This window comes from Antechinus flavipes, chromosome 4 (assembly GCF_016432865.1).
Source record: "Antechinus flavipes isolate AdamAnt ecotype Samford, QLD, Australia chromosome 4, AdamAnt_v2, whole genome shotgun sequence".
Classification (NCBI taxonomy): Eukaryota; Metazoa; Chordata; class Mammalia; order Dasyuromorphia; family Dasyuridae; genus Antechinus; species Antechinus flavipes.
In genome coordinates, this window is record NC_067401.1 from 115766711 (window position 1) to 115793173 (window position 26463).

Here is a 26463-nt window from a genome sequence, read left to right on the forward strand (position 1 = left end):
ATGAAACCTTTATGTTTTCCTTTGTAATATCTAATTGGATAGTGATTTTAAGTTCATATTTGAAATGAGATAAATAATTTTATTTATAAGGCAGAGATTTTTTTAAAGCACAAATCAAAAGCAAACATCATAATGGGGCTTATCTATTGATTTTTTATTTGGTTCTGTGTTAAAGAATATCATTGACTCTGCCCATGTGGTATATCCATGTGATGAATAATCCCAATCATTGTTAGAAAGTTAAAAGGTTTAATTCCCTTCAATCCCCCAAATATCATAAGCTAAATACTGGAATTCAAGATAGTCATTATTTAAAAATATTACCCTAGAAATAAATTTTTGTGACTTCAGTTTGCAGTATACTTTCTGAAGTCATGGCAGTTGAAAATCTTTAAAGCTTAAGTATAATTTTATTTCATTTTTCATTTTGCAAGAAAGAGACTGAATAAACATGAACATAATAAGTGGGATTTTTCAGTACAATAAAAAATGTTTCCATATGAATATTTTAATTGAGTATTTCTAAAACAATTATGCAAGGAAGGAAAAAAAATTCATTTTCATCAGTTTGTGAATGTTTGTGTTAAAATGCAATATAAAATTAGCTTAATTGTGTGAAATAACAGCTCAACATTGATGGAATTAAAATTGTTTTAGCTTTGTGCCATGCATATGCTCATTTCCTTCTTCAGAAAATACCATTTAGAAAGTATCAGAGGCTTTAAAGTATTAGCCCCAAATATCAAATGTTCCTTGGGAAAATATGCTTTTAGTATATTGTGGTAGACATCTTGGTGAAATATGGCATTTGGCAGCTGCTTAGGAGTGAGTTCTTGCATTAACAAACAGTGGCTTTGAAAAAGTTTGAACTATGGTGTAGTGAAAAGAGAAAAGTCTTTAAAATTTTGAGCCAGTAGATCTGGCTGTCATATTTTATTTTAAAACAGAATAAAAATAATTTTCCCGAAGCCCAAGTAACTTTGTGGTAAACCAAAATATGTTAACAAGGCTCATGTGCTTGTTTAAACTTCCTTTTAATGAAGTGTTAGCAAACTTTTCAGTTTGCCTTAATGGCTATTTATTTAGACCTGTTAATTAGCTGAAATGGATAGAAATAAACCTATACAGATGTTCCCCTTTTAAAAATTGGAATTAAATACATAAACTTTAAGTGGTTTGTGAGTTTTAAAGAAAAAATATTTGCTTTTGACCTTTGATTCTTGATTCTTAATTAATTCATCACTGGGCCACCCACATTTAGTTTCTAGTAATGATCCTCAACACTAGGCAGTTTTGTGACTACAAATAAGTCTGTTAAACATCTAACATTTGTTGACAGAGAGATAGGGGGTCATTTAAAAGTTTAATATTCTTTCTTTAATGTTTTTGATGAAACATAAAGGTGAGAATGGCATATTAATTAAGAGCTCTCATATATTATCTGGAATATAGAAAAATAGAAGAAAATAGAAAAAGAGTTAACTCTGTCCAAGCATAGCATTTTGTACTCTTTGAATTTTCAAATGTGATTGAATTTTCCCCTGTTCCTTATTAACTTTTTATTACATTAAAAAGGAATTCTCTGGAGTTTGGTAGAGGAGGAAGAGTTTTGAGAGGAATGAAAGGAAGGAAGAGCTATAGACCTCTGCCATTTCAAAAGTTCATTTCCATTTAGTTAGAAATTGATAACAATTGAACCAAATAAAGATTCTTATCAAGAAGTAAGAATCATAGCAATAAAAGCAATGTTCAGCTTTTCAGATGCCAAAAGCTAAATAATTTTCAACACCAATAAATTATCTCATGTAATTATCATTTAGAAAAAAGATAGTATCTTTTCTGCCATGGTTAATGATTAATGATATATAGTCTAAAATATTGCATTTTTTTCATTCTATTGCCATACATTTTTGGAAATATTTAGGTAAAATTAAGTTTAATATCTACATGAATTACAGAATAATTCTTTGTTTAAAAAAAAAGCAACAGGATTCCCTCAGAGCATAATTTTGTCTGCCTTTCTTTTATTGAAGAGAATCTGTTTTTTGTCAAGAAGACATTTTTGTCTCAGATAAATAGTTCAGTCTGAGCACAAGGCTGTTTTGAGTTTATGCTGGATTCTATTAAAAGGAGTGCAGTAGTTAATGTTGTAGATTTATCACTTTTAGCCCCTTTCCACTGATGTTTGACCTTAGCTATAATGTTTTTTTCTTCCTCATACATCTTGGGAACTGAAGCTGACAATGCATTGGTTTTTGCTGTTTAAATCCATCAAGTCTTTAATAAAGATATTTTCATGTTTACAGTAAAGAGGTATAAAATCTGATCCGTCATCTTTCTGATGCTAATCTGATTTGTTTGATTTTATGATGACGTGATCCTTCTTTAGTAACTGCATTAAGGACAAAAGCAATTTGATTGAATTTGTACCCATTTTTATTCATGTTACTTTCGTGTTTTATATAAAAGCATTTCTAGACCTGGATAAGTTAAATGGTATAATTTGCCATTAAGAATTGTTATAATTGCTCTTCTAATTGCTTTTGACTACTAGTCAACAGTCTTGATTACTCTCAAAATGAAGAAAAATATATTTTGGGAGGATAAAAAAATGTAAGCCACCTTTACCCAGAAAATAAATGCTGGTTTTGATAACAAATTTGGTGATTTCCTAGGTGTTTTGTCAGCCTCTCTGTTCAAATAACAAAGACTGGCTTATCCATCTTGTATCAATTATGGTGTTCTGTTGAACTTTAATACAGTCAAGTTGACAATGCTTGCTCATTGGTTCAGTGTGCTCAGTTAAGTGGTGAGTAGAGACTGGTCTTTTGGAAAATTATATTTTGTTGTCTGGTGGTGCTGACACCCTGGCATTTCAAACAGGAAGAAAAGTGATTCTGTGGACTCTCCCCCAAAAGAGCTTGTTGTTATTATATGGAATCACTTCTCTTTTAGTGATTTTGAAATCTATTGAGAAGATATTGGAAAAGCTGTATGATGACACACTGGCCTGTAGAAAACCTAAGCTCATCTGTATTTTTACTTTATGGCTTGGTTTTTAATTCATTCTGACATGAAACATAGTATCAAGATTACTGTGTTAGAAAGAGAAGAAAATAAAGATCTAGCACAAGAACTACCAATTCACCAGCTTTTTGAATGTTTATGGCAGTTTGCACAGTAACATAAGGGAAATCCACAGAATTGCCTATTTGACCAGCTCTGCCAGATGTAATATTTTTTTCCCTGCATTTGGCCAGCTTCAGAGCTTGGGAGACCTAGGGAAACGGAGTCCTCAAATTCATGGGTGACTTTTATTTCCCTTTTTTGGTGGCCTTGTTCGAATCTTTTACCTTCTCTCCTTCATTGTGCTTCGGTTCTGAGGCAATTAGTAAGAAGAAGCCCAAGATCCCTATCTGTTACAAGAGTACCACATTGTTATGACAACTATGATGAAGGGTAGGCTATATCCAGAGACTAATTTTGTTTAAAAGTTCACTTCTTCCTCAAGGATTTTGAAAAATATGCCGAGCTGCAGGAAATACAGAAAATCTAGAAAAGATGAGAAACAAGAGGGAAAAGAGATGTTTGGTTATGAGGTCTGATAAGGAAAGATACATATGGTTCAATCAACACTGATTACCACCACAGAGAAGAGTGAAGGGTTATAGAAAAGAAAAGAAGAGAATCATTTTGGGCATGTCAACATGGCTTTCTGGGGTTAACTCTTGAATAAAACTGGGTAATATTACTAATAAATAGCAGAACAATTTAATTTAATAATTTAATTAGGTCTTCTTGCCTATTTTTAAAAAAATTTTAAGAATGGGCCATTTGAGGAAAGTTTCATGACTTATTTCTCACCACACAGTTGGCCTTCTTCCCAAGGTCAAGAGAAGGCTTCATTTTCATAATTTTCAGGTGATATTTACTTTTTTCCTTCCAATGACCTCTACCAGTACATCAGTATAATATCACAGTATTTTAACCTGAATGGTATATATGACTCCATCAAAGTTAGTAGGCCTTTAATTTTATGTACTATTGTCTAGCATCCACATAGAGTTTTGATACTAAAAGCAAAACTCTTATTCTGTAGGAGGGTAGAACTTTGGTCCCTCTTTCCTGTAACTTGAGTCTTTTATAATTAGCCTTTATGAAATTCTAATGGTTATTGAAATTAATTTTTATTCAAAAGATATTGTCAACTCATACCTCTCAAACTGGCTAAGATGACAGGAAAAAAATTGGTCACTATTGGAGGGGATGTGGAAAAACTGGGACACTAATGCATTGTTAGTGGAGTTGTGAAATGATCTAACATTGTGGAGAGCAATTTGGAACTATGCCCAAAATTATCAAATTGTCCATACCCTTTGATCTAGCAGTGTCTCTGCTGAGTCTTTATCCCAAAGAAATCATAAAAGAGGGAAAAGGAACCATATGTACAAAAATGTTTTAGCAGTTCTTTTTATAGTGGCAAGAAACTGGCATTTAAGTAGATGCCCACCAGTTGGAGAATGGCTAAAAAAGTTATGGTATAGGGATGTAATGGAATATTATTGTTCTATAAAAAATGATGAGTGGACTGATTTCAGAAAAATTTGAAAATATTTACATGAACGTGTGCTGATTGAAGTATACAAAGCCAAGAAAAACATTATATACAGTAACAACAAGATTATGTTATAGTCTACTATGATGGACTTAGTTCTTCTCCTCAAGAAGCTTATATTGTGAAAGCGGAGATAACCTCTACAAACAATCATGTAAGTATAGGATGTACTTAGAGTTGATGGAAAATAGCCTCAGAAGGAAGGCAGTAACACAGTGATGGGCCCTGAAGGCCGAGTATAAAGAGATAACTTGTCAAAAATGGCATTTGAATTGATTTTTAAAGCAAGTCAGAGAAACTAGCAGGCCGAAGTGAAGCTAGAGAACATGGTAGATAGAGGTAGAGGCATGGTAGATACCTGGTAAAAAAAAGTAGATATTCAGGAGATCGAAGGTATTCTGACAGCAATATCAAGAGGGCAAATATTACTGCATTGTCAAATATGTGGAGGGTATTAAGTGTCAAGAAAATAGAAATATAGGTTTTTGAGTGCCTTAAATGCCAAACAGCATTTTATATTTGAATCCTGGAACAAATGGAGTTTCTTTAATAGAGAGTTATATGATCTGAACTGTACTTTAGGAAAATCATTTTAGCAGCTGATTGGAAGATTAATTGAAGCTTGGAAAGATTAGATACAGTGATACCCAACCAGAAAACTATTGGTGTGAAATGAAAAAGGCCTATGGCAGTATAATATGTAGGTCAGTGGAAAGAAGAGGGCATAAGAGCCATTCCCTAATTGATAAATGGTCAAAAGATATGAATATGCTGTGTTTAGAGGAAAAAATTAAGATGTCAATAACTAATTGAAAAATATTTTAATCATTAATAATTGGAGAAATGTAAATTAAAATAATTTTTAAATACCCCTTCATACTCATCAGATTTGCTAAATTGACAAAAATGAAAAATGACAAACACATAAAGGATTGTGAGAAAACAAGTTACTTTATTGCATTATTGGTAGAATGTTAGTTTGATCTAAAAAGCAATTTGAACTATACCCAAAAAGTTTTTAAATCCTTTATACCTTTTCACTCAGTTATACTACCACTTTGACCATGTGTGAAAGAGATAAAAATTTTTTAAAAAGACTTTCATAGCACTAATGTGTTATGCACTTAATAAATCCTGTTTAACTCCTGATATATGTATGTGTGTATGTGTGTGTGTGTGTGTGTGTGTGTGTGTGTGTGTGTGTGAATAAAGGACTGGAAACAGAGAGTGGCCTTCCATTAGGAAATGGTGGGAGAAGTTATGGTACGTGAAGATGATGAACTGCAGTTGTGATGTAAGAAAGGAGATAGCTTCAAAAGACTTGGGAAAGCTTAAATGAATTGATGCGTAGTAAAGTGAGGAGAACTGAGAGCAATTTATACAAAGACAACAATATTGTAAAGATATGAAATACTTAGCAATTCTTATCAGCAAAATGATCTACTATCTCATTAGTATAGGACTCATGATAAAACACACTGTCCATCTTGAGACAGAAAACGGGTATTTTCACAGAGTAGATTGAAGAATTTACTTCTCTCTTCGTCTCCTTTTTTGCTTTTTCTCAATGTGAAAATTTGCTTTGCATGATAATACATATTTGTAACAAGTTTTTTTTTTTATCATTAGGTAGGAAGTGGGGAATAAGGGAGAGAGTGTGAGAGAATTCAGAATTGAAAATAAAATAAAACAAAAAAAGGAAAAAATAATAAAGAAACATATAGAGAAATAGTGTGAAGTGACTAAACTTGATACTAGATTTATTATGCATAGTTACTTCCAAGAAAAGAGTTGAGGAGTGAATAGTAAAGGAGAACTCAGATGTCAGATTCATATTTGTTGTTGTTGTTTAGTCATTTCAGTTGTATCTCTTTATGACTCCATTTGGGATTTTCTTGGCAAAGATTCTGGAGTGGTTTGTTGTTTCCTTCTGCAACTCAGTTTACAGGTAAAGAAACTGAGGTAAACAGGGTAAAGTGACTTGTTCAAGACCACACAAGTAGTAAATGTCTAACTAAAACCATATTTTAACTCAGTTCTGCCTGACTCCAGAGTCAGCGTGCTATCCACTATGCTACCTAGCTGTCCATTGTATTAAATTTAGCTGCTGGTAATTTTTTGTTATTGGATCACAGCTTGTTAGAGTTTCACTGATCTTTAAGTAATGATTATCCTCCTACATTTTATGGATGAGGAAAAAGAGACCCTACAAAAGGAAAGAATTTTTCCAATATGTTGCATCTACTTAGTAATATAGCTGGAACTAGGATCCAGGTTTGCTGGCTACCAGATTCTTTCCACTTCAACTGTCATTCTGCATTTCATCTTACGTTTTTGAAGACATGATTGGTACATTTTTTTCCTTAAAATTTCATATATGTATATATATATATATATATGTACATATATATGTATATGTGGTGGGGTTTTTTTTCCTTCTTTAAAACAATATAAAGGTTCTCTCTGGGGGAGAGAGCAGGTTTCTTGGGGGGGGGGTTTCTTGGAGGCAGCCTTAGTATCAGTTCAGATCAATAATTACCCCAAATGCAGCCAGCTGGTAAAAATACAAACATTTATTTCTTCTTCCAAGTCTTGTCTCTTTCCTTGGCCCCGGATAGCTAGATTCTTAGAGGCCTATCTCTCTGCTTGGTTCCAAAAGCTCCCTCTGAATGTCTCCAAATCCAAAGGTTTTGTCCTTCAGCCTCTGCCTCTGCTTTCTTCAGCCTCCAGCCAGCACAAAGATGGAATGAATCTCTTGTCTCCTTCACTTGGGGCTCGGCTAGCTTTCTGGTGAGTCTTTCAAACCAGCTTGGTCTCAGTGTGGGAAGTGCAGGAGCCCAGCCACCACAGAGAGCCTTCTCAATCTCCTGCTCAACTCTCGACTCGTAGCTTCTTCCTCTCAAAACTCTTCTTCTGCTACCAGCCAGCCAAGTGGAAAATATATTTGAATGAATCACTCTTCACTGGCTTATATATGATTCTTCTGAGAGAATGGGATTATGGGTTTTCTCCCATAGTGTTCTCTGGCCCTAAGAGCTTTAAGGGAGGTGTGAATTCAGATATCTCATACTAAACCCTGAAATTTCCCAAACATGTGAACTCCAATGAGTAAAGGTGCAAACACAAGCATTGTATCAATTAGATCTACTTAGTACCTTGTTTCAGGTTCTGGCCCAAAACATCTTCTTGTAAGAGCAGATCAATAATCTATCAACTCTAATGAGTTAGCAGTTTGTAAAGATTCCAACCTGCATATATGTTTATTTTTAAAATTTTTCTTCTTTTTAGTGATATCAGTTTTATTTCTAAATATATTTTCTTCCTTTCTTTCACAAGAAAGCTCTACCTTATAATAAAGAAACTAAGCAGTTCAAGAAAAATAACCTACTTGTCACCTGAGTCTGATTCAGTCTTCCTTGCCCATAGGTATCATGCTGAGAAAATGTACTTCTACCATGCTTCCAAATGTGTAGGATCTATGATTTCAGCTTGTCTGTAATGTAGTTTCCTAGGCAGTTAGTTGCCTGATGCACTTCGAAATTTTGCAGCTTGTAGAATCCAAATCCAGTTCTCTGTACTAGTAATTCAAATTTTGAAATTGTATTGTATGTGTTTGTATATGCATGTAAAGATATTAGACAAAGAGTTTACCTTCAAATTCTGATTTCTGAAAACCATTTTTTGGTTGTTGCATACATTAGATCTAGAGTCTGCCCTCTTCTATTTTTAGAGTATAGAGTGTTGGAATCTTTACAAAGTGTAAAGTCATTAGAGTTGATAGAGACAATAATTATCTAATTTAGCATGGTTCAGTATGATTGATCTGATCCTACAAGGAGATGTTATGGTCCAGAAGAAACAAGGTACTAAGTACAACTGATAGAAACAATGCTTGTGTTCGCACCTGTACTCATTGGAGTTCACACGTTTGGGAGATTTCAGGATTTAGTAGAAGATATCTGAATCCACACCTCCCTTAATCCCTCCCTCTGAGGGGAGAAGTAGACCTTTGGGAGATGATATATAAGAAGCAGACTCAGTCAGGAGTTCAGCTGAATTACATTGGAGAGGAGCACGCTGGGAGAGACACAGAGCACTCTGGGAGATTGAGAGCCAGAAGCCCTCTCTCAGAGGCAAGAGAGATTCATTCCATTTTCCATTTGGCTGGCTGGAGGCTGAAGAAAGCAGAGGCAGAAGCAAAGGACAATCTGTAAGAGCTTTTGGAACCAAGAAGAGAGATGGGGCTCAACTAACCAGGCTATTTTGGAAGGAGAAAATAAACGTTGGCATTTTTACCAGCTGGCTGTATTTTGGGTGATTATTACTTTGGGGGATTACAGCTAAGGCTGCCTCCAGAAAACCTCCCCAAGAAACTTGTTTTCTCCCAAAAAGAACCATTATATTATTTTTAAAAAAAGAAGAAAATCACCACAATAGAGCATATTTTTCATCATTGCATAAGTTAGATTTCAGTGAAAGTTTCTCTGAAAATCACTAGAGTTTTGTTTCAAGGGATTATAAGTAGTAGGAGGAAGTTTTTTCATTTTCAGTTCAAAATTTAGTAACTCCATTAAAGGAGGATGCCTTCGTAGTCTCTACTTTGGAGTCCCCTCCTGCAGGCATTAATAAACCATTTATTTATTAAGCTAGCCAATCTACAGATTGATGGTTTGTAGTTCCTCTCAGTAAGCAGATGCCAAGGGAGACTCTAAAACACCTTAAATCATGGCTATTCCTTCTGATAGTGAACTATCCTGACAAATGAAATTTGACCCTGATTGGTGAATATTTAATGAGGAGGAAGGCTAGAAAATCTTCAGTTCCTCCTGAGAACATGACTTGATCATGAAACTCGGCAGCCTCTAGCAATCTGTGCAGGAGAAACCATTTCCATCTGGACTTTCCTGGCTAGTTTTCTCTTTCATTGCCTGGGTCATCATAAACTCCAATAAATGGGTTAAGGATAGGAGTTCCTTCTCCCAGGGAAAGGAGGATTCACCGAAATTGGAAGCTAGTTATAACCTAAAAAGAAATCATGTTTCCCACTTGGTTGGGGATCTTGCCCAAATACCTGGAGCAAAGCTGTAATCCTTCTGATATTCTTTAGAAAGAGAGAGACTTCTCTTTTTATAGAGAAGGAAATTTGAATTATATTAATAATCAAATAGTACAGCATTAAAATTGATTTATCTATACCTATTTTCTGCCAAACTACCAGACTATTGATATTTCTTTCAATACATAGAAATGTATGTCTAAAGTGGAGTAGATTCCCTTATTTTATTGTCTTTCTAATAGAATAAGATAGATTTTAGTTCTTCCAATGAATAAAATTTCTGGATACCTTCAGCATCTTTAAAGAAATTAATTAAATCTTCATTATGGTAAATTTGTTTAGTAAGATATATTTCAATATGACTGCTTACATTAAGCAAGCATCTTTGCTTCCATAATATATCTGTGTGGGCAAATATAGTGGTTGTGTGTTTGAATGAAAATTGCCTTTTTTGATATAGTTATGTGACTTTTCTCTCCCCATGTATACAAAGAAAAAATTGAAACAACTCTTTACTCGTAGATATATGATGGTAGCTACTCTTGATTGGTGGTATCTATGCAAAAAGATTTCTGTTTTTGAAAATTTTCTCATACAAATTAAGTATTAGATAATGATGGGATAGAAATAAACATTAATTATATGCTGTAATGATGACCTATATCTGCTTAAAAAGAATTAACTACAAAAACTACCTCATTCTTTAATTCATACTGTAAATTTTATGAGTCACTGTTCAAAGAGTCATAATGCATCACTGCTAATAATTAGCCTTATTAAGTGTGTGTGTCTGAATTGGTAGAAAATGGATATTGAATGAAGTTTTCAGTTATTTTGTTCATATTTTTAGAACATCATTATATAGATTTGGTAACATTTATTAAGTAATTATTTTGTGAAAAGAAATAGAACAATGTGCTTTGAGAATTTCAAAGAAATATAGTACAAGTTGAATCTATTAGATTTTTTTTAGAAGCAGAGGGTAATGTGAAAATTAATCCATTGATTACCTCTTCAAAACAAACGCAAATTGAGAATTTCTAAGAAGGTCATAATAAAAATACAATGATTTCAGATAAAAGCAAAGATGCCGCAGAGAGAGAATAAGCAAAGGGGAAAAAAAATTCCCCTTTCCAGATGATATGATGGTTTACTTAGAGGACTCTAGAGATTCAATTTAAAATTTCTTTGAAACAATTTCTTACTTTAACAGAATTGCAGAATACAAAATAAACTCACAGACTTTTTTTTTTTTTTTTTTACATTATCAGTGAAACCCAGCAGGAAGAGATAGAAAGAAAAACTATTTAAAAATTCTCCTGAATTACAAATATTTGGGATTATACCTAAGAAGAGACAATTATATGAATGATTTACAAAACACATATATCTTTTGCTGCTGCTCCTTCTGCTGTTTGTCCTTCTACATCCAGTTCTGCAGAGTGAGATGAAGTCATCTACCTACCCATTGTGAAGTTGGTTGCTATATCTCAATGATCATAGTTATGTTTTCTGTAATGTCACATATGCAGCAAAAAGAGCATAAAAAAGAAAAATTAGTATTTATATTCTGGGATTTTTAAGAAGCATAATAATATTTCTAAAGATTCAATCAAAAAGAAATTTATACTTATTGAACACAAGTGGCTAGTAATTGACTTGTAATATCAAGGATCATTCAACATTCCCAGAGAAATCAAGAAGTAATGTAGCAATTTCATATGAAGGAAGATCTTTATATAATGACAGTAAAGTGCCATTTCATTTGTAACTTAAGTTGGTTAAAAAGTTAAATTTTTATATTCTACCATATTCTCCCTGGAAACATAAAGGTGATGTCAATTTAAATAACCTATATGTGAGTGTCTTTAGACTTTTTCCTCTTAGTGATTTTAGTAGAACCTATGGAATGCTCTTACATCACCAAAACAAATTGCATTATATGCATCCCTTGGAGAACTAAGGTGAATATGATAGTTATTGTTTAGAGAACTGCAGAGGGTAAACTAATTCTTGAAAGTATATTCAATGATTAGATATTAAATTTAATTCATTATTATAGTTTGACTATGAGTTTTTGGAGAGAAGAGATTGTTTCCTTTTGTATCCCTTACATAGTACCTACAGTATGATAGGCACTTAATAAATATTTGTTGATTTTACTTGACTTTAATTGTACTTGATTGCAGTTCCCTGTTCCTATGTGTGCATTTACTTCTGCTCCCTTTCATAAGTCTATTATCTTGATATGACATCATATGTGTGTATGTTTGTATAATTATGAATTAAAAAATTGGGTTTGACTCCTCAAAATGGTTTGCCAATCAAGGTGTCCTACTGGGTTATAAAGTCATTATAATAACCTCTGTTTTTATTCTACATTTTTTCCTAAATGAAATGCCTAATTTTGTTTTCCATTAAATGTACTTTGTTGAATAATAGTAGGAGTTAAGTATTCAACCACATGTATTTTGCAAAGCTATGGACATTTTCAGTAACAGTTCATTCAGTAACAACACTTTCTGTACTAGAAATGGTTGATCATGAAGATACTCAAAGGAAACATTGTGTTTTGAAATCAAACTACTGACATATGCAGAATTTCCATGTAAAACTTTTGGATGACTTTTTTTAAAGAACAAAAAAAAAGAAATAGACTTAAAATTGGAATAATTATTAGTTAGCTTTAGACAGTGCTAATACAGTTAAAATGACAGTGCTACCCAAATTAAGTTCATTTATTGTATGCCATACCAATCAAATTACTTAATCATTTATAGTTTATGGAGCTTCATTAAAATAATAAAATTCATGTTAAGCAATAAACATTCAAGAATCTCAAAGAAAATAAACAAAAAATTTGCAAGAGTACTTGCTATACAAAATCTCAAATTTTATTACAAAGTGATAATCCTCAAAAATATTTTATATTGATAAAAAATAGAAGAAAAAAAGCCAAAATGGTTTATGTGCACTGCCCTAGGTCCAGTATCAAATCTACAAGAAATATAGTTTTGATAAGCCAAAGACACCAGCTATTGGGAATAGCTAATGGGAAAAAAGTCCTGATAGCAATTCAGTTTAACCCAATTTCACACTAGATATTTAGCACAATAAGCTCTAAGTAGATACATGACCTAGATATAAAAATTTTATTATAAAGAAATTAGAACAAACAGGTAAGATTATATCTTTTACAGCTACGGAGAGATTTTTTTTTTTAAATAGTATTTTATTTTTTCCAAATACACGTAAAGACAATTTTCAATGTTAATTTATTTTTTTCCATTAAAGTCATGTTGTGAAATAAAACATAGATCTCCCCCACCCCACCCAAAAAACAAGCCCCCCACCAAAAAAACCTTCAAGAAAAATAAAGTTTAAAAAAAGTATGCTTCTATGTTTAGGCACATTCAATTCTTTCTCTGGGTATGAATAGCATTTTTCATCATAAGTCCTTCAGAATAGTCTTAGATCATTGTATTGCTGAGAAGAGCTAAGCCTGTCAAAGTTGATCATCGCACAATGTTGTGTTGCTGAACTATGGCTAGTTAGAGACAGAAAGAAGACGTCTATATAATAATCAGTGTTCTTTCTCCTACCATATTGTTTATTCATTGGTATTGACTGCAAAAGTAAAGAAAGAACTTAAAACAATTCAGTAGCTTGCATGAAAGGAATGTCAGGAAAGACTCCAAGAAACAGATGACTCACATCATTTATTCTTTGAGCTGCAGTATGACTATGCCCATAGACTATGATTGGAAGTTTGAAGGAATGAAGATCTAAACCCCATTTTAAATGAGTTTAGATAATGTTTTACCAGTAGAATAATTTCTTATAATGGTTAATATTTTAGTAGTGGAAAATAAAAAAGGAATATAAGACAGCTACTTCTGGTTTTGAGTGACTGTGTCTATCTATCCATGTCTGTCTGCAAATTGTTTACTCCAAACATGACTAAAAAAGAATGACATCCCCCCAAAATCTTCCTATTCTTAACTTGCGGTACAATCTTCCCAGTCATCCAGACTCTTCAACTCCTCTGTTACACTTATTCTATATATATAATCTGTTGCCAGATCTTGTTTTTATCTTCACAATGATGTAAATTGAGATCTTTTGTAAACTGAGATCTTGGGGGGGTGAATAATGGGGGGTGAACTCTGAAACGTCCCCCCAAAAGATCTCGGGTTACATCAGTAATATTTTTACTCTATGTCTCTTTTGGAATCACATAGCTGAGACTTTAGCTCAAGTCTTCAAGACCTTGTACCTAAGACTACTACAGTATAATACAGGTATACTTCTCATTGATCTCAAAACTCTTTTTCCTCCATTCCGTTTTCTACTTAGCTGTTGAAATGATTTCCCTAAAATACAGATTTGTTCATATCATTCTCTCCTCCCCACTCCTTCAAGTACTGCTCCTTATTATTACCTATAAAATCAAATATATAATTTTTTGCATAGCATTTAAAACTAGGCCTCTTTATACTTTTTAAATTTTCCTGTATCTGATTATCTGCCTTCTTCCTGTTCCTTGCATATTATGCATTGCCTCCCTACTTCATACTGAGCTATGGCTAATGTAGACAGAGAAAGAAAACTATTCTGTATAGTAATAATCAATGTCCTGAACCCTACTATATTGTTTATTCATTGGTGTTAATTGCAAAACTGAGGAAATAACTTTTTAACAATTCAGTAGTTTGTTACTGGTCTCTTTCACTTTTCACTGTTCTCTTAAATGTTTTCTGTTTTTACTTCTGCTGCTTAGATTCTTTGATTTATGACAGAAGTAAATTTTCATCTTCTATATGAAAGCTTGATTGGCTTGATGTGCTTTAAAAATGCTCATTGATGTGGTTGATGTAGTCCAGCCTATCCCCTACCCCATTCCCCACCCCACCCCCTTTTTTTTTTTTTTTTGGCTAAGGCAATTGGGTTAAGTGACTTGCCCAGGGTCACACAGCTAAGAAGTATTAAGTGTCTGGATCCGGATTTGAACTCAGGTCCTCCTGACTTTAAGGCTGGTGCTCTATCCACTGCACCATCTAGTTGCCCCCTAATCCCATTTTTTAAAGGTAAGGAAAATGAGTCTAACAGAAGTGATGTGACTTGTACAAAGTGACTCTTCCACTGCTAACATAGAGAAATATGAATACTGGTAATACTAGGTGATTGTCACTATGAAAGTTAATGAATTCAGTAGGGAATTATAAGAGAAGAGTAAGGATAGGATTTAGAAAGATATCCATAGTTAAGAAATGAATGTAGATCCATCAAAGTTCTTTGTCACACAAACCAAAGTAGGAGGTATTTTCAAGTGTCAAATGCTATTGAGAAGTAAATGATTTGAATTCAAAAAAGACCACTGGATCTGCCACAGAGGACATCATTAGTCACATTTGAAGAGAAATTTCGATTAGTTGAGGATAAAAATGGGATGTTAGTATCTTCAGTGTACTGCTACAAAGATTTCATCCATATTGTATTACCACTCCCTCATTTTACAGTTGAGCCCCTGAGAATTTAAATGATTTTGCTTAGCTCACAGAGAAAGTAAATAATAAAACTAAGATTGGTACCTATTTCTTATGACTCCAAAGCCAATGTACTTCTTGTTTATAACACTCTGCCTCTCCAGGCAAGGCAGAACAATGTAGTCATTGGGATTCTCTGGCCCTCAATTTGCTCAACTTTAAAATGTTGATAACAGCACTTCTGTCATAGAATTGTAATGGAATAATGTATATAAAATCCTTTGTGAACCTTAAGTGCTATGTAATTGTGAGTTTTCATATGATCATTAATTTTTTAGATTTAGAGCTGAAATATGTTGGGATCCTTACAAAGTGTTAACTCATTAGAGTTGATAGAGACAATAATTATCTAATTTAGCATGGTTCAGTATGATTGATCTGATCTTACAAGGAGATGTTATGGTCCAGAAGAAACAAGGTACTAAGTGTTACTGATAGAAACAGTGCTTGTGTTCACACCTTTAGAGAGTTCATATAAGCAAGAAGTATTTAAGTACTCATTGGAGTTCACAAGTGTGGGAGATTCACAAAGTTAACTTTGTAACTTTGTGAATTCACATCTCCCTTGAAGCTCTTAAGGCTAGAGAACACTGTAGGAGGAAACCTACAATCCCACTCTTGCAGAAGGAGCATAAATAGAGCTTCAGGGAGCCAGTCAAGTTAGTTCACTTCGGAACATTGCTAGGGATCAGAGAGGAGCACTCTGGGAGGAAGCCCACAAGCCCTCTCTGGGAGGTGAGAGAGATTTATTCCATCTTCTACTTTTGTGCTGGCTGGAGGCTGAAGAAAGCAGAGGCAAAGGACAACTGCAAGAGCTCTTGGAACTAAGCAGAAAGATAAGCCTCTAAGAAATACTAACCAGGCTATTTTGGAGGAAGCCAATAAAAGATCTGAACTTGTAACACCTGGCTGCATTTGGGTGATTATTACTTTTAACTGAAACTAAGGTCGCCTCCAGAAAACCTCCCCAAGAAACCTGCTCCCAGAGAGAACCTTTATATTTTAAAGAAGAAAAACATCACAGAAATGGATGTCAGAGAGGAAGATAAAGTTTTGTTTTGTTTTTTCCTATCATAAAAATATATTTAAAACCAAAAGCTAGCATGGCAATACAATAGATACTTTCCCAGAAAATATAGGACAAAAGCAAGGATTCCCCCTTTTCTTACTATTATTTGTCATAGATTTAGAAATGTTAGCAAAGAGTGAAACATGAAGATAAAACTAAAGACATAAAGATAGTCAAAGGAAGAGATAAAGGTATCCCTTTTTTGCTAATGACAGCATAGTTTACTTTTTAAAAAATCCTAGGAAATCAACAACAAAAAAAAATTATTGAAATAAGAGCTTTAGCAAAGTTACAGTCTACAAAATAAATTAACAGAAAACAATCACCACCACTACCACATTTCTCTATAATAACAAATTCAGTTGTCCTGATTTATGTCTTTCCATTGTGCCCAGATGACTCCAGAGGAGAGAGTAAGGCTGATGACTTTGTATAGCTCTTCCTCACTTTAAATCCAATTCACTTGTGAGTCATGTCATCATCTTCCCAATGTCATGATCCTCTTTGAGAACAAAGGACAAACAAACAACACTAATAACAAATAAATCTAAGAGACATAATGCAAAGGAATATTTCATTCAAAATAATTACATGTATAGTGTTATTTGGGAATCCTTTTACCAAAGCACACTCAGTATTTATATAAATTTAGCCACAAAATGATCCTTAAATAAAAAATGCATTTTAATCAATTGAGGGAATATTTTGTGCAATTGAGTGGGCCATTTCAATACAATAAAAATCACAATATCACCAAAGCTAATTCACACATTTTAATGCCGTTCCAATTTAAGAACCAATCAAGACACATTGTGGAACTCAATAAAATAATAACAAATCATTGGGAGGAACAAAAGAGAAGTAATAAAAATGTTAGGAATGAATAGGGAACAATACTTTGAGATCTTAAAGTATATTATAAAGCACTTGTCATTAAAAATATTTGGTATGGGTTAACCTCCTCCTTCCCCCCCACTCTCTTCTTTCCCCCCTCTTCTTCCCACCCCTCCCCCCCCGGAAACTATAGATTTCATAAGGGGGAATTTGACATAATGGAGCTTTTTAACTCAGTGTTTTGTAAAATGAAAGTATAGATTATTCAGAAAAGAAATCCTTATTTCATTCTAAGAAATTCTAAGAAAATTGTTAATGTGGGCTATCAGAAATTATATCAATATACTACATTGATATCTCAAATTTAACCATATGAGTATATCCCCAATATTATAGAATATTGATTATTTTCAGATCATTTATGGGGTAGAGGTGGAGAATGCTATTTATATATATGTAGGACATGACCAAAATATGCATTTTTTCTTTGTTAACAAGGAGTGATTTTGGGGAGGGTATTTAGGAGAACATGAAACTGTCTTTTAAAATTTTTTAAAGATTATATTTAAATACAGTTTTAAACATTTATATTTTAAAATTTTAAGTTGCAAAATCTTTCCCTTTCTTCTTCTTCCCCTTTCACCTCTTTGAGAAGGCAACCATTTTGATATACAATGCATGTGCAGTTACGCAAAACTTATTTCCCTATTATATTATGAAAGAAAATACAAGAACACCTACTCCCAAGTTAGTTTAAAAGTTAAAGTTTTAAAAAATATTATAATCAGCATTTAGACTTCATTGATTCTTTTTGTGTAGATAGATAGCATTTTTCATCATAAACTCCAGAAATCAAAGAATGTGGAAAGGGACCTATTTGATTTGAAATATTGGTAGCAATTCTTTTTGTTTGTTTGCTTGTTTTTGCTGAGGCAATTGGGGTTAAGTGACTCACCCAGGGTCACACAGCCAGGAAGTGTTACATGTCTGAGGTCAGATTTGAACTCAGGTCCTCCTGACTTCAGGCTGGTGCTCTATCCACTGTACCATCTAGTTGCCCCTGTAGCAATTCTTTTTGTGTTTCCCCCAAATTAGAAACTAATGGAGTGTCCTTCTACTGTGGCAGGATTGTATCTTTCTACATATTATATAAATATGTAATGGAACATAATTATGCCATAAGTAAACGATGAAATTGACATTTTCAGGAACTTAGTACCTACCCACATCTCTCTTTCTGGAGAAGAGCAAAGTTGGTAGTCAATCCCTCAGGCTATAGACATTAATTAAGCACTTAACTATGTTTTAGGTACAGTGCTAAGTGAGTGGAAGTAGGTGAACAATTATGACATTAATGGGGGCAGCTGCCCTGAAGTCAGGAGGACCTGAGTTCAAATGTGACCTCAGATACTTAACACTTCCTGGCTGTGTGACTCTGGGCAAGTCACTTAATCCCCAATTGCCTTTACAAAACAACAACAACAACAACAACAACAACAACAACAACAAACACCATAAAACAGAAAACAAAACTAAGGAAACATTAACATTCTTTGAAATATGTTAGAACTCTAGTCAATGCAATGATAAGTCAGAAGTCTACAGGACTGCAGATGAGTCATGCCCCTCTTTTTTTGCCAAAGTAAAAATTAACTTATATTGGAGAGGGAAAAAAATTTTCCGGGCATGTGTCATATGGACATTTATTTTGCTGGACTCAGCATACTTTATTGTGAGAGCTTCTTTTTTGTTTTGTTCTTTGTTCATGGATTGGGAGGGGAGTATGGGAACTTATTTTCAGTGCATATAATAAATATTTTGAAAACCCCAAAATTGATTGCATACTTTTTTGTACCAGGTAATAGGTATTATGCCAAGTAATTCTTTCAAAATGGAAACAAAATATATTGTTTGTGATTCATATTTATGGTATGATTTAATTATTTGAAGAATAAAAGAATTGCTAATACATTTTTTCATCTTAAAGAATTCTTTTTTGTTCATTATTTTGGGCACATTTCTTTCTTGACTTCTGTCATATCAGTTTTATGACTGACAAGAAAATCATTAGTGCTATTATTAGTTTCTTTTTTTTTGGAAACCACATGTGTTATTAATGTAAGTTGCTCAATTTCTGCTATCTGTGAGATTAAGAGTCACAAAGTCATTATTTAAAATACTGATTAGAATCTTTCAGATAACTGGGGAGTTAGTTCCCTGATCCTGTTATTCTGGTCTAGGCTTATAGGTATATTTATTTCAATTGTTTTGCAAGTGGTGATTTTTTTTTTTTAACTTTAAAGAATCACTCAAGTTATAAATCCAAGAAAAAAAGGTAAAAAGAATTAAGTGCTCAATTTATATATGTAAAACTGCTTTTTTCCCCTCCTTATTACTCATTGACAAAAAACTTTACTCCTTTCCTATAATGATCTGGTAAGAGCTACAATTTGTGTGATGATGTTTTCCCATCTCACCATTCTGAAAGTAATGATGTGTTGACCTTAGTCTACAAGTTTTGGTCATGTGCTAGGATGGGGCCCTCCACAAAATGCAATTATTCTTCTTTTATTTTTACCCAAGAAATGTTTCATTTGCCTTATTTTCTATGCTTTTATGTAGGTGCTTGTAAGTGAAGACTCTGATGGCAATGGCATTGTGGCCCATTTCCCTGCCCATGAAAAGCCTGTTTGCTGTATGGCTTTTAACACAAGTGGTAAGTGGTCTCTGTGGCATTGCTTTGTTTCTGAATTTGGATTAGTTGAAGTGAATATTCACTATCTTTAACAGAATCCTTCTTTTCTACAAAATTCTGATTTAGGCCAAGTCAGTAAATTTGTCCTCATCCAATCCAATATTTCCTGCCATTTTTTTTTTTGTATTGTTATCCATCACCAGGATAAACCATTTTAGTTCTGGCATAAATTATTATAGATTTGTTCATTTTACTTTGCATTAATTCATGCTTGTTTACTCAGATTTCTTGTGATAATACTTTTAACTTATTTCTCAGAATTGTAATACCCAAAATTCCACCAAGAGTGCAATAATGTGCATATTTTCCTACAATCTAGCCATCATTTGCTATTGCTTTATTTATTTATTTTTTTTTATGAAAAATTTTTCCCATCCTTTTGGGTGCATGGTGGAACTTTAGAATTGCTTCCATTTCACTTCTCTAATTACTAGTGATATGGAGTATTTTTTTAAAATGTGCCTTTAAATGGTTTGGATTTCTTTCCATGAGAATTGCCTTTTTATATTTCCGGACCATTTATGTCTTATGCAGTAGTACAACCTTCTAGAGGAGCAAATTAGAAATTAATACTTATTCTAACTCCTTTGAGAAGGGGATGTAAATTTTCAAACTTCTTAATCAACCTTATTTTATTCATATTGATAGTATTATGTACTTATCTAATTGTTTGTGAACTGTTTTATGATCAGATATAATAGGAAAATATGTTAATTTGTTTTTAAAAGTATGTTTTATTCATATTTTCTATTTCTTATATCATTATAGTATCACTGCATAGCTCTCCTTTCCCAGACCTTATAACCAATAATTTTTTTTAGAATGGAAAGAAAAGTCATCATAACTGATTGGAACATTGAAAATATTCCAAAATATGTGTAATGTGCAATAATTGTGAACCTCCCATCTCCATGATATTTTTCAAATCTTTTCATTTGAATCCCAATTCATATTTATAATTTTGCTATATATACTTTTGATTTTTTGATGTCCTTTATATTAAATTATGGTAGTTACTGTGAATATTGAATAATTTTTATGAATTAATGCAGAATAAAGTTAGCAGAGTGAAGACAACAATATTAGTCACAAACATCATTTCTTTTAGGACAGAAATATATCCATGTATCACAATTTCTGAGCTGTTTTTCAACCAATGGATATCTTTCTATATCTATTATCTTTGTTAGCTTTAGCAATAAGAGAAGAAATTAAAGGAATTAGAATCGGTAATGAGGAAAAAACTATCATTCTTTGCAGATGATATGATGGTATACTTAGAAAATCCTAGAGAATCACTAAAAACTACTAGAAACAATTATCAACTTTAACAAAATTTCAGGATACAAAATAAATCCACATAAATCATCAGGATTTCTCTATGTTATAAACTTAAGTTCAATAGCAAGACATATAAAGAGAAATTCCATTTAAAATAACTGTAGATAATATAAAATATTTGGGAGTCTACCTGCCAAGACAAAGTCAGGAACTATATGAACATTATTACAAAACACTTCCACACAAATAAAGTGAGATCTAAACAATTGGAAGAATATTGAGTGTTCATGGGTAGACAGAGCTAATATAATAAAAATGACAATTCTGCCTAAATTAATCTACTTATTCAGTGCCATATTAATTAATCTGCCAAGAAATTACAGAGCTAGAAAAAGATAACACAGTTCATCTAGAAGAACAAAAGTTCAAGAATTTTCAAGGAAGATTAATGAAAAAATTACAAATGCAGGTGGCCTGGCTGTATCAGACCTAAAATTATGTTATAAAGCAATGATCATCAAAGCCATTTGATACTGGCTAAGAAATAGAGTAGTGGATCAGTGAAATATGTTAGGTTCACAAGACACAATAGCCAATGATTAGAATAATCTAGTGTTTGATTAAACCCAAAGACTCTAGTTTCTGGGATAAAAACTCACTGTTTGACAAAGATTTCTGGAAAATTCAGAAAATAATATGGCAGAAATTAGGCAGTGACCAACACCTAACACCCTATATTAAGATAAGTTTGAAATGGGTTCATGATTTAGATATAAAGAATGATACTATAAGTAAATTAGGAGAACAAAGGATAATCTGTCTTATAGATCTGTAGAGAAGGAAGGAATTTATCACCAAACAAGAATTAGAGTACATTATGAAATGCAAAAAGGATAATTTTGATTATATTAAATTAAAAAGTTTTTGTACAAACAGTACCAATACAAACAAGATTAGAAGAGAAGCAAAAAACTGGTAAAACCTTTTTACATTCAAGGGTTCTCATAAAGGCCTCATTTCTTTCTTTTTTTTTTTTTATAGCTTTTTATTTACAAAACATATGCATGAATAATTTTTCAGCATTTACCCTTGCAAAACTTTCTGTTCCAGCTTTTCCTCTCCTTTCCCCCACCCCTTCCCCTAGATGGCAGGTAGTCCAATACATGTTAACTATGTTAAGGTATATGTTAAATCCAGTATGTGTATACATATTTGTACAGTTATCTCCCTGCATAAGGAAAATTGGATCTAGAAAGAAAGAAAACACCTGAGAAGGAAAACAAAAATTCAAGCAAACAATAGTAGAAAGAGTGGAAATTCTATGTTGTGATCCACATTACATCCCATAGTTCTCTCTCTGAGTGTAGCTGATTCTCTTCTTTACTGAACAATTGGAACTGGTTTGAATCATCTTATTGTTGAAGAGAGCCACGTCCATCAGAGTTGATCATCGTATAATCTTGTTTTGTATAATGATCTGCTTATTTCACTTAGTATCAATTCATGTAAGCCTCTCCAGGCCTCCCTGAACTCATCTTGCTGGTCATTTCTTACAGAATAATAATATTCCATAACATTCATATACCATAGCTTATTCAGATAAAGGCCTCATTTCAAAAATATACAGAGAATTGACTCAAATTTATAAGAATGTAAGCCATTCTCCAGTTGACAAATGGAAGAAGGAAATTAAGAGACAATTTTTAGATGAAGAAATTAAAACCATTTCTAGACATGTGAAAAAATGCTCTATATCACTATTGATCAGAGAAATATAAATTAAGATAATTCTGAGGTACCACTGCACATCTTTCAGATTGGCTAAAATGACAGGAAAAGATAATGATAAATGTTGTAAGTGATATGGGAAAACTGGGATACTGATACATTCTTAATGGAGTTGTGAAGTGATCCAACCATTCTGGAGAACAATTTGGAACTAACTGTGCATTCCCTTTGATCCAGTAGTATCTCTCTCTATTGACCTTGTATACCAAATCATAAAAAAGGAAAAAGGACCCACTTGTGCAAAAATGTTTGTGGCAGCCCTTTTTGTAATGGCAAGAAACTGGAAACGGATTGGATGCCTATCGGTTGGGGAATGGTTGAATAAGTTATGATATATGAATGTTATGGAATATTATCGTGTGATAAGAAAAAATCAGCAGGATGATTTCAGAGAACTTGGAGAGACATGAATTAATGCTAAGTAAAGTGAGTAGAACCAAGAGAACAGTGTACATGACAACAATAAGATTATGCGATGATCAATTCTGGTAAACATGGCTCTTTTCAACAATTTCAGGCCAATTGCAGTAGACTTGTGATGTAGAGAGCCATCTGCATTCAGAAAGAGGACCATGGGGACTGAATGTGAATCACAACATAGTATTCTTACCTTTTTTGTTGTTGTTTGCCTGCTTTTTGTTTTCTTTCTCATTTTTCCCCTTTTTTTGATCTGATTTTTCTTGTGTAGCATGGTAATTGTGGAAATATGTATTGCAGAATTGCACATATTTAACATATGTTGGATTACTTGGTGTCTAGGAGAGAAGGGAAGGGGAAGGAAGGGAGAAAAATTTGGAACACAAGGTTTTGTAAGGGTGAATGTTGAAAACTATCTTTGCACATATTTTGAAAATAAAAAGAATCTATGAGGATCTGATTTGTAAAATGAGTTCTTCTGCTTAGATTTGATATTTACCAAAGTAGGCATATAAGATAGGGCTAAAGGTGCTTTAACAACTAGCATCGATTCCATTGTTATCTTTGTACCATGTAAATTAACAAAATATTATGTTGAGATATTTAAAAAATTCAAATACTAGCTAAAACATTTTTTAAACAATTTAAAAAAGAATACATCCCCCCCCCCCAGTAATAAGAGGTATATGATGTGTTTTTCTTCTAATTTTTTTCATGGTATAATGTTTGATGTTAAAGATATATATATATATCTATTATCCATGTATCCATATATTTATCACACATCCATCCACAATCCAAACTATTTTCGTAATATTTTATTTTTAAGCAAATGTTTTAGTTCACATGAGACAAAATTATTTAATATTAGACATTTTACTTTTTAAGTAAAGGACTTGGCATTTTCCACATATTTACTATTTGTATATTTTCAGTTATGATCAGATCCTTTGAAACTGATTAAAAAATAAAGTCCATCTTTTATCTCTCCATCTTTTTAGTTGAAGAATGGTAGTAGAAGAGTAGTCTATAATATGTTATTTAATAGAGTATGCTTTCCAGTAACTTCTTCATTATTTATAGAGAGTTTATAGAGAGAAATATTTTGGATAATGACTGATGAGTGAGTAGAATAGGTTGGGCTTATCATTGAAATTTGATTCTGGGAAAAAATTGCATTTCAAAGAAGTTGAATGTTTATTACTGCTTTCAGAGTGACCAATGAGATTTCTTTTGAAATTCAAAAGTTTTTAGTAGCTTGAATTAGTATTTCTGATATTCAAAATTGTGTTTCTACTGCCTAGGACCCATTTACATCTAATGGACTGAAACTGAGCAGATGCATTGAGATCCAAGCACTTGAGGCTAATTACTAATTGGACACTACTCTATTAACATATGCTTGGAGAAAGAATGGCCCTGCCCACTACTCTGTGCTAGTTTGATCTGTTTTATAGGAAACTGAGTGGAGAATTGAGGGGGTAGAGTAAGAGAGCCAGAGTCATTCCTGGTGGATTTGTGTCACAATTGCTGTCACTTCGCATCGCCATTCTGTTCACATCCAAAAAGCATAAAGATCAAGGACTTTTGCTGATCCTGACTCTGACTGATTCTAAAGTATCCAGGGTGCTAATGCGGTCATCATATTTACAGTTAGGCTGTGAGGAATAAAGCAATGATATTTGGGGAAGGAAATGCAAGTTTAGGAAGAAAAAAGATAAAGTCAAGTGATAGATTAAAGTATTATTTATTCTAAATTTTAGTCAAAAGCATAAGTAACAGCTAATAAAGAAGGAGCAGAGTATGATTTTAAGATTTTTTTCTGACAGAAAAACTGGACATGATATGGAATGGATAGTTACATTATTTTCAAAGTAATACAATATATATTCATTATAATGTTTAGGTTTCTAGATGTTTTAGGAGTTAGGTAGGAGAGGTTTTTGAATGCCAAACAGAGCCTTTTCTTTTTGTTCTTAGAAGCAGTAGTGATCTCTTAGTCTCTTTTGGATGGGGTATATGTGTATGATGTGAGTGAATCGAAGATTCAGAAAAATCACTTTACTGGATGAATGTAGAGTATTTTGGAGTGGGAAGAGACTTGAGGCAGGTAGACCCTGCCTGATGGAGTGTTTTGTTTGAAGAACAGCAAGGTATTACTGGAGTATATGGAATGGTGTAAGATGTAAGAAGACTAGAAAGGTAGAGAAGGGAAAGCTACAAAGGGCTTTTGGCATCACACAGGATTTTTATATTTGGTTGTGAAGATGATAATAATATTAATTTTAGGTAACATTTATATAGACCGTTTATGTCCCAGATACAGTGATAAACATAGTTCAGCTAGTCAGTCTTTAAAGTTGCATTTTAACTTGGGTCTTCATGGCTAGAGACACTGTCTCTCTTTGCAAAATGATAGGGAGCCACTGGGGTTTATAGAGTTGGTGGGCTGACAAGTGTTGACCTATATTTTAAGATGATCACTTCATTAGTCGAGATGGGAATGGACTGGATTTAGGTGAGGTTTGTCACAGATGGATTGGTCAGGTTTTTTTCAGTGATCTAGGTGTGAGGGGATAACAGCTTATACAATATTTGAAGTAGTGCCAGAAGTTATAAGGTGGATATATGAGAAATATTATGAAGATAAAACTTAATAAGCTATTGTAACAACTTTTATTTGGATATTGAGAACAGTAAGATATAGAAGTTGACATGTAGCCTGAGTGCATATTAATATAGGAATATCTTGAGGATATTCCTCAAGAATAACAGGAAAGTTAAGGAAGAGAGGAAGGTTTGAGGCAGGAAAAATATGTTCAATTTTGATCTATAAATGTCTAAATCTGATTTGAGTTGTCAGATAGACAGTTGGAGATTCAAGATTGGAGGTAGGTCAGAGATGTTAGGGATGGATACTTAGATTTGAGAATCATTAGCATAGAGATGATAATTGAAACCATGGGAGCTGCTGAGATCTCCAAGTGAAATAGTATGGAGAGAGAAAGGAAAGTAGCCCAGGACAGAGCTCTTGGGGAACCCTACCATTAGAAACCTTAACCTGAATGCAGATCTTGTAAAGGAGACTGAAAAAGAGCATTC

The 26463-nt window shown here is 33.1% G+C and overlaps 1 protein-coding gene across 6 annotated transcripts in view; it reads left to right on the plus strand.

The window, feature by feature from the left end:
* Nucleotides 1-26463, plus strand: part of BCAS3 (BCAS3 microtubule associated cell migration factor) — a 787317-nt gene that overhangs the window by 231990 nt on the left and 528864 nt on the right. For all 6 annotated transcript variants that reach the window (XM_051994106.1, XM_051994105.1, XM_051994107.1 and 3 more), the window contains exon 13: nucleotides 19743-19836. In XM_051994106.1, coding sequence (XP_051850066.1) covers nucleotides 19743-19836 — 94 coding nt within the window. The remainder of the gene's footprint in view (nucleotides 1-19742; nucleotides 19837-26463) is intronic.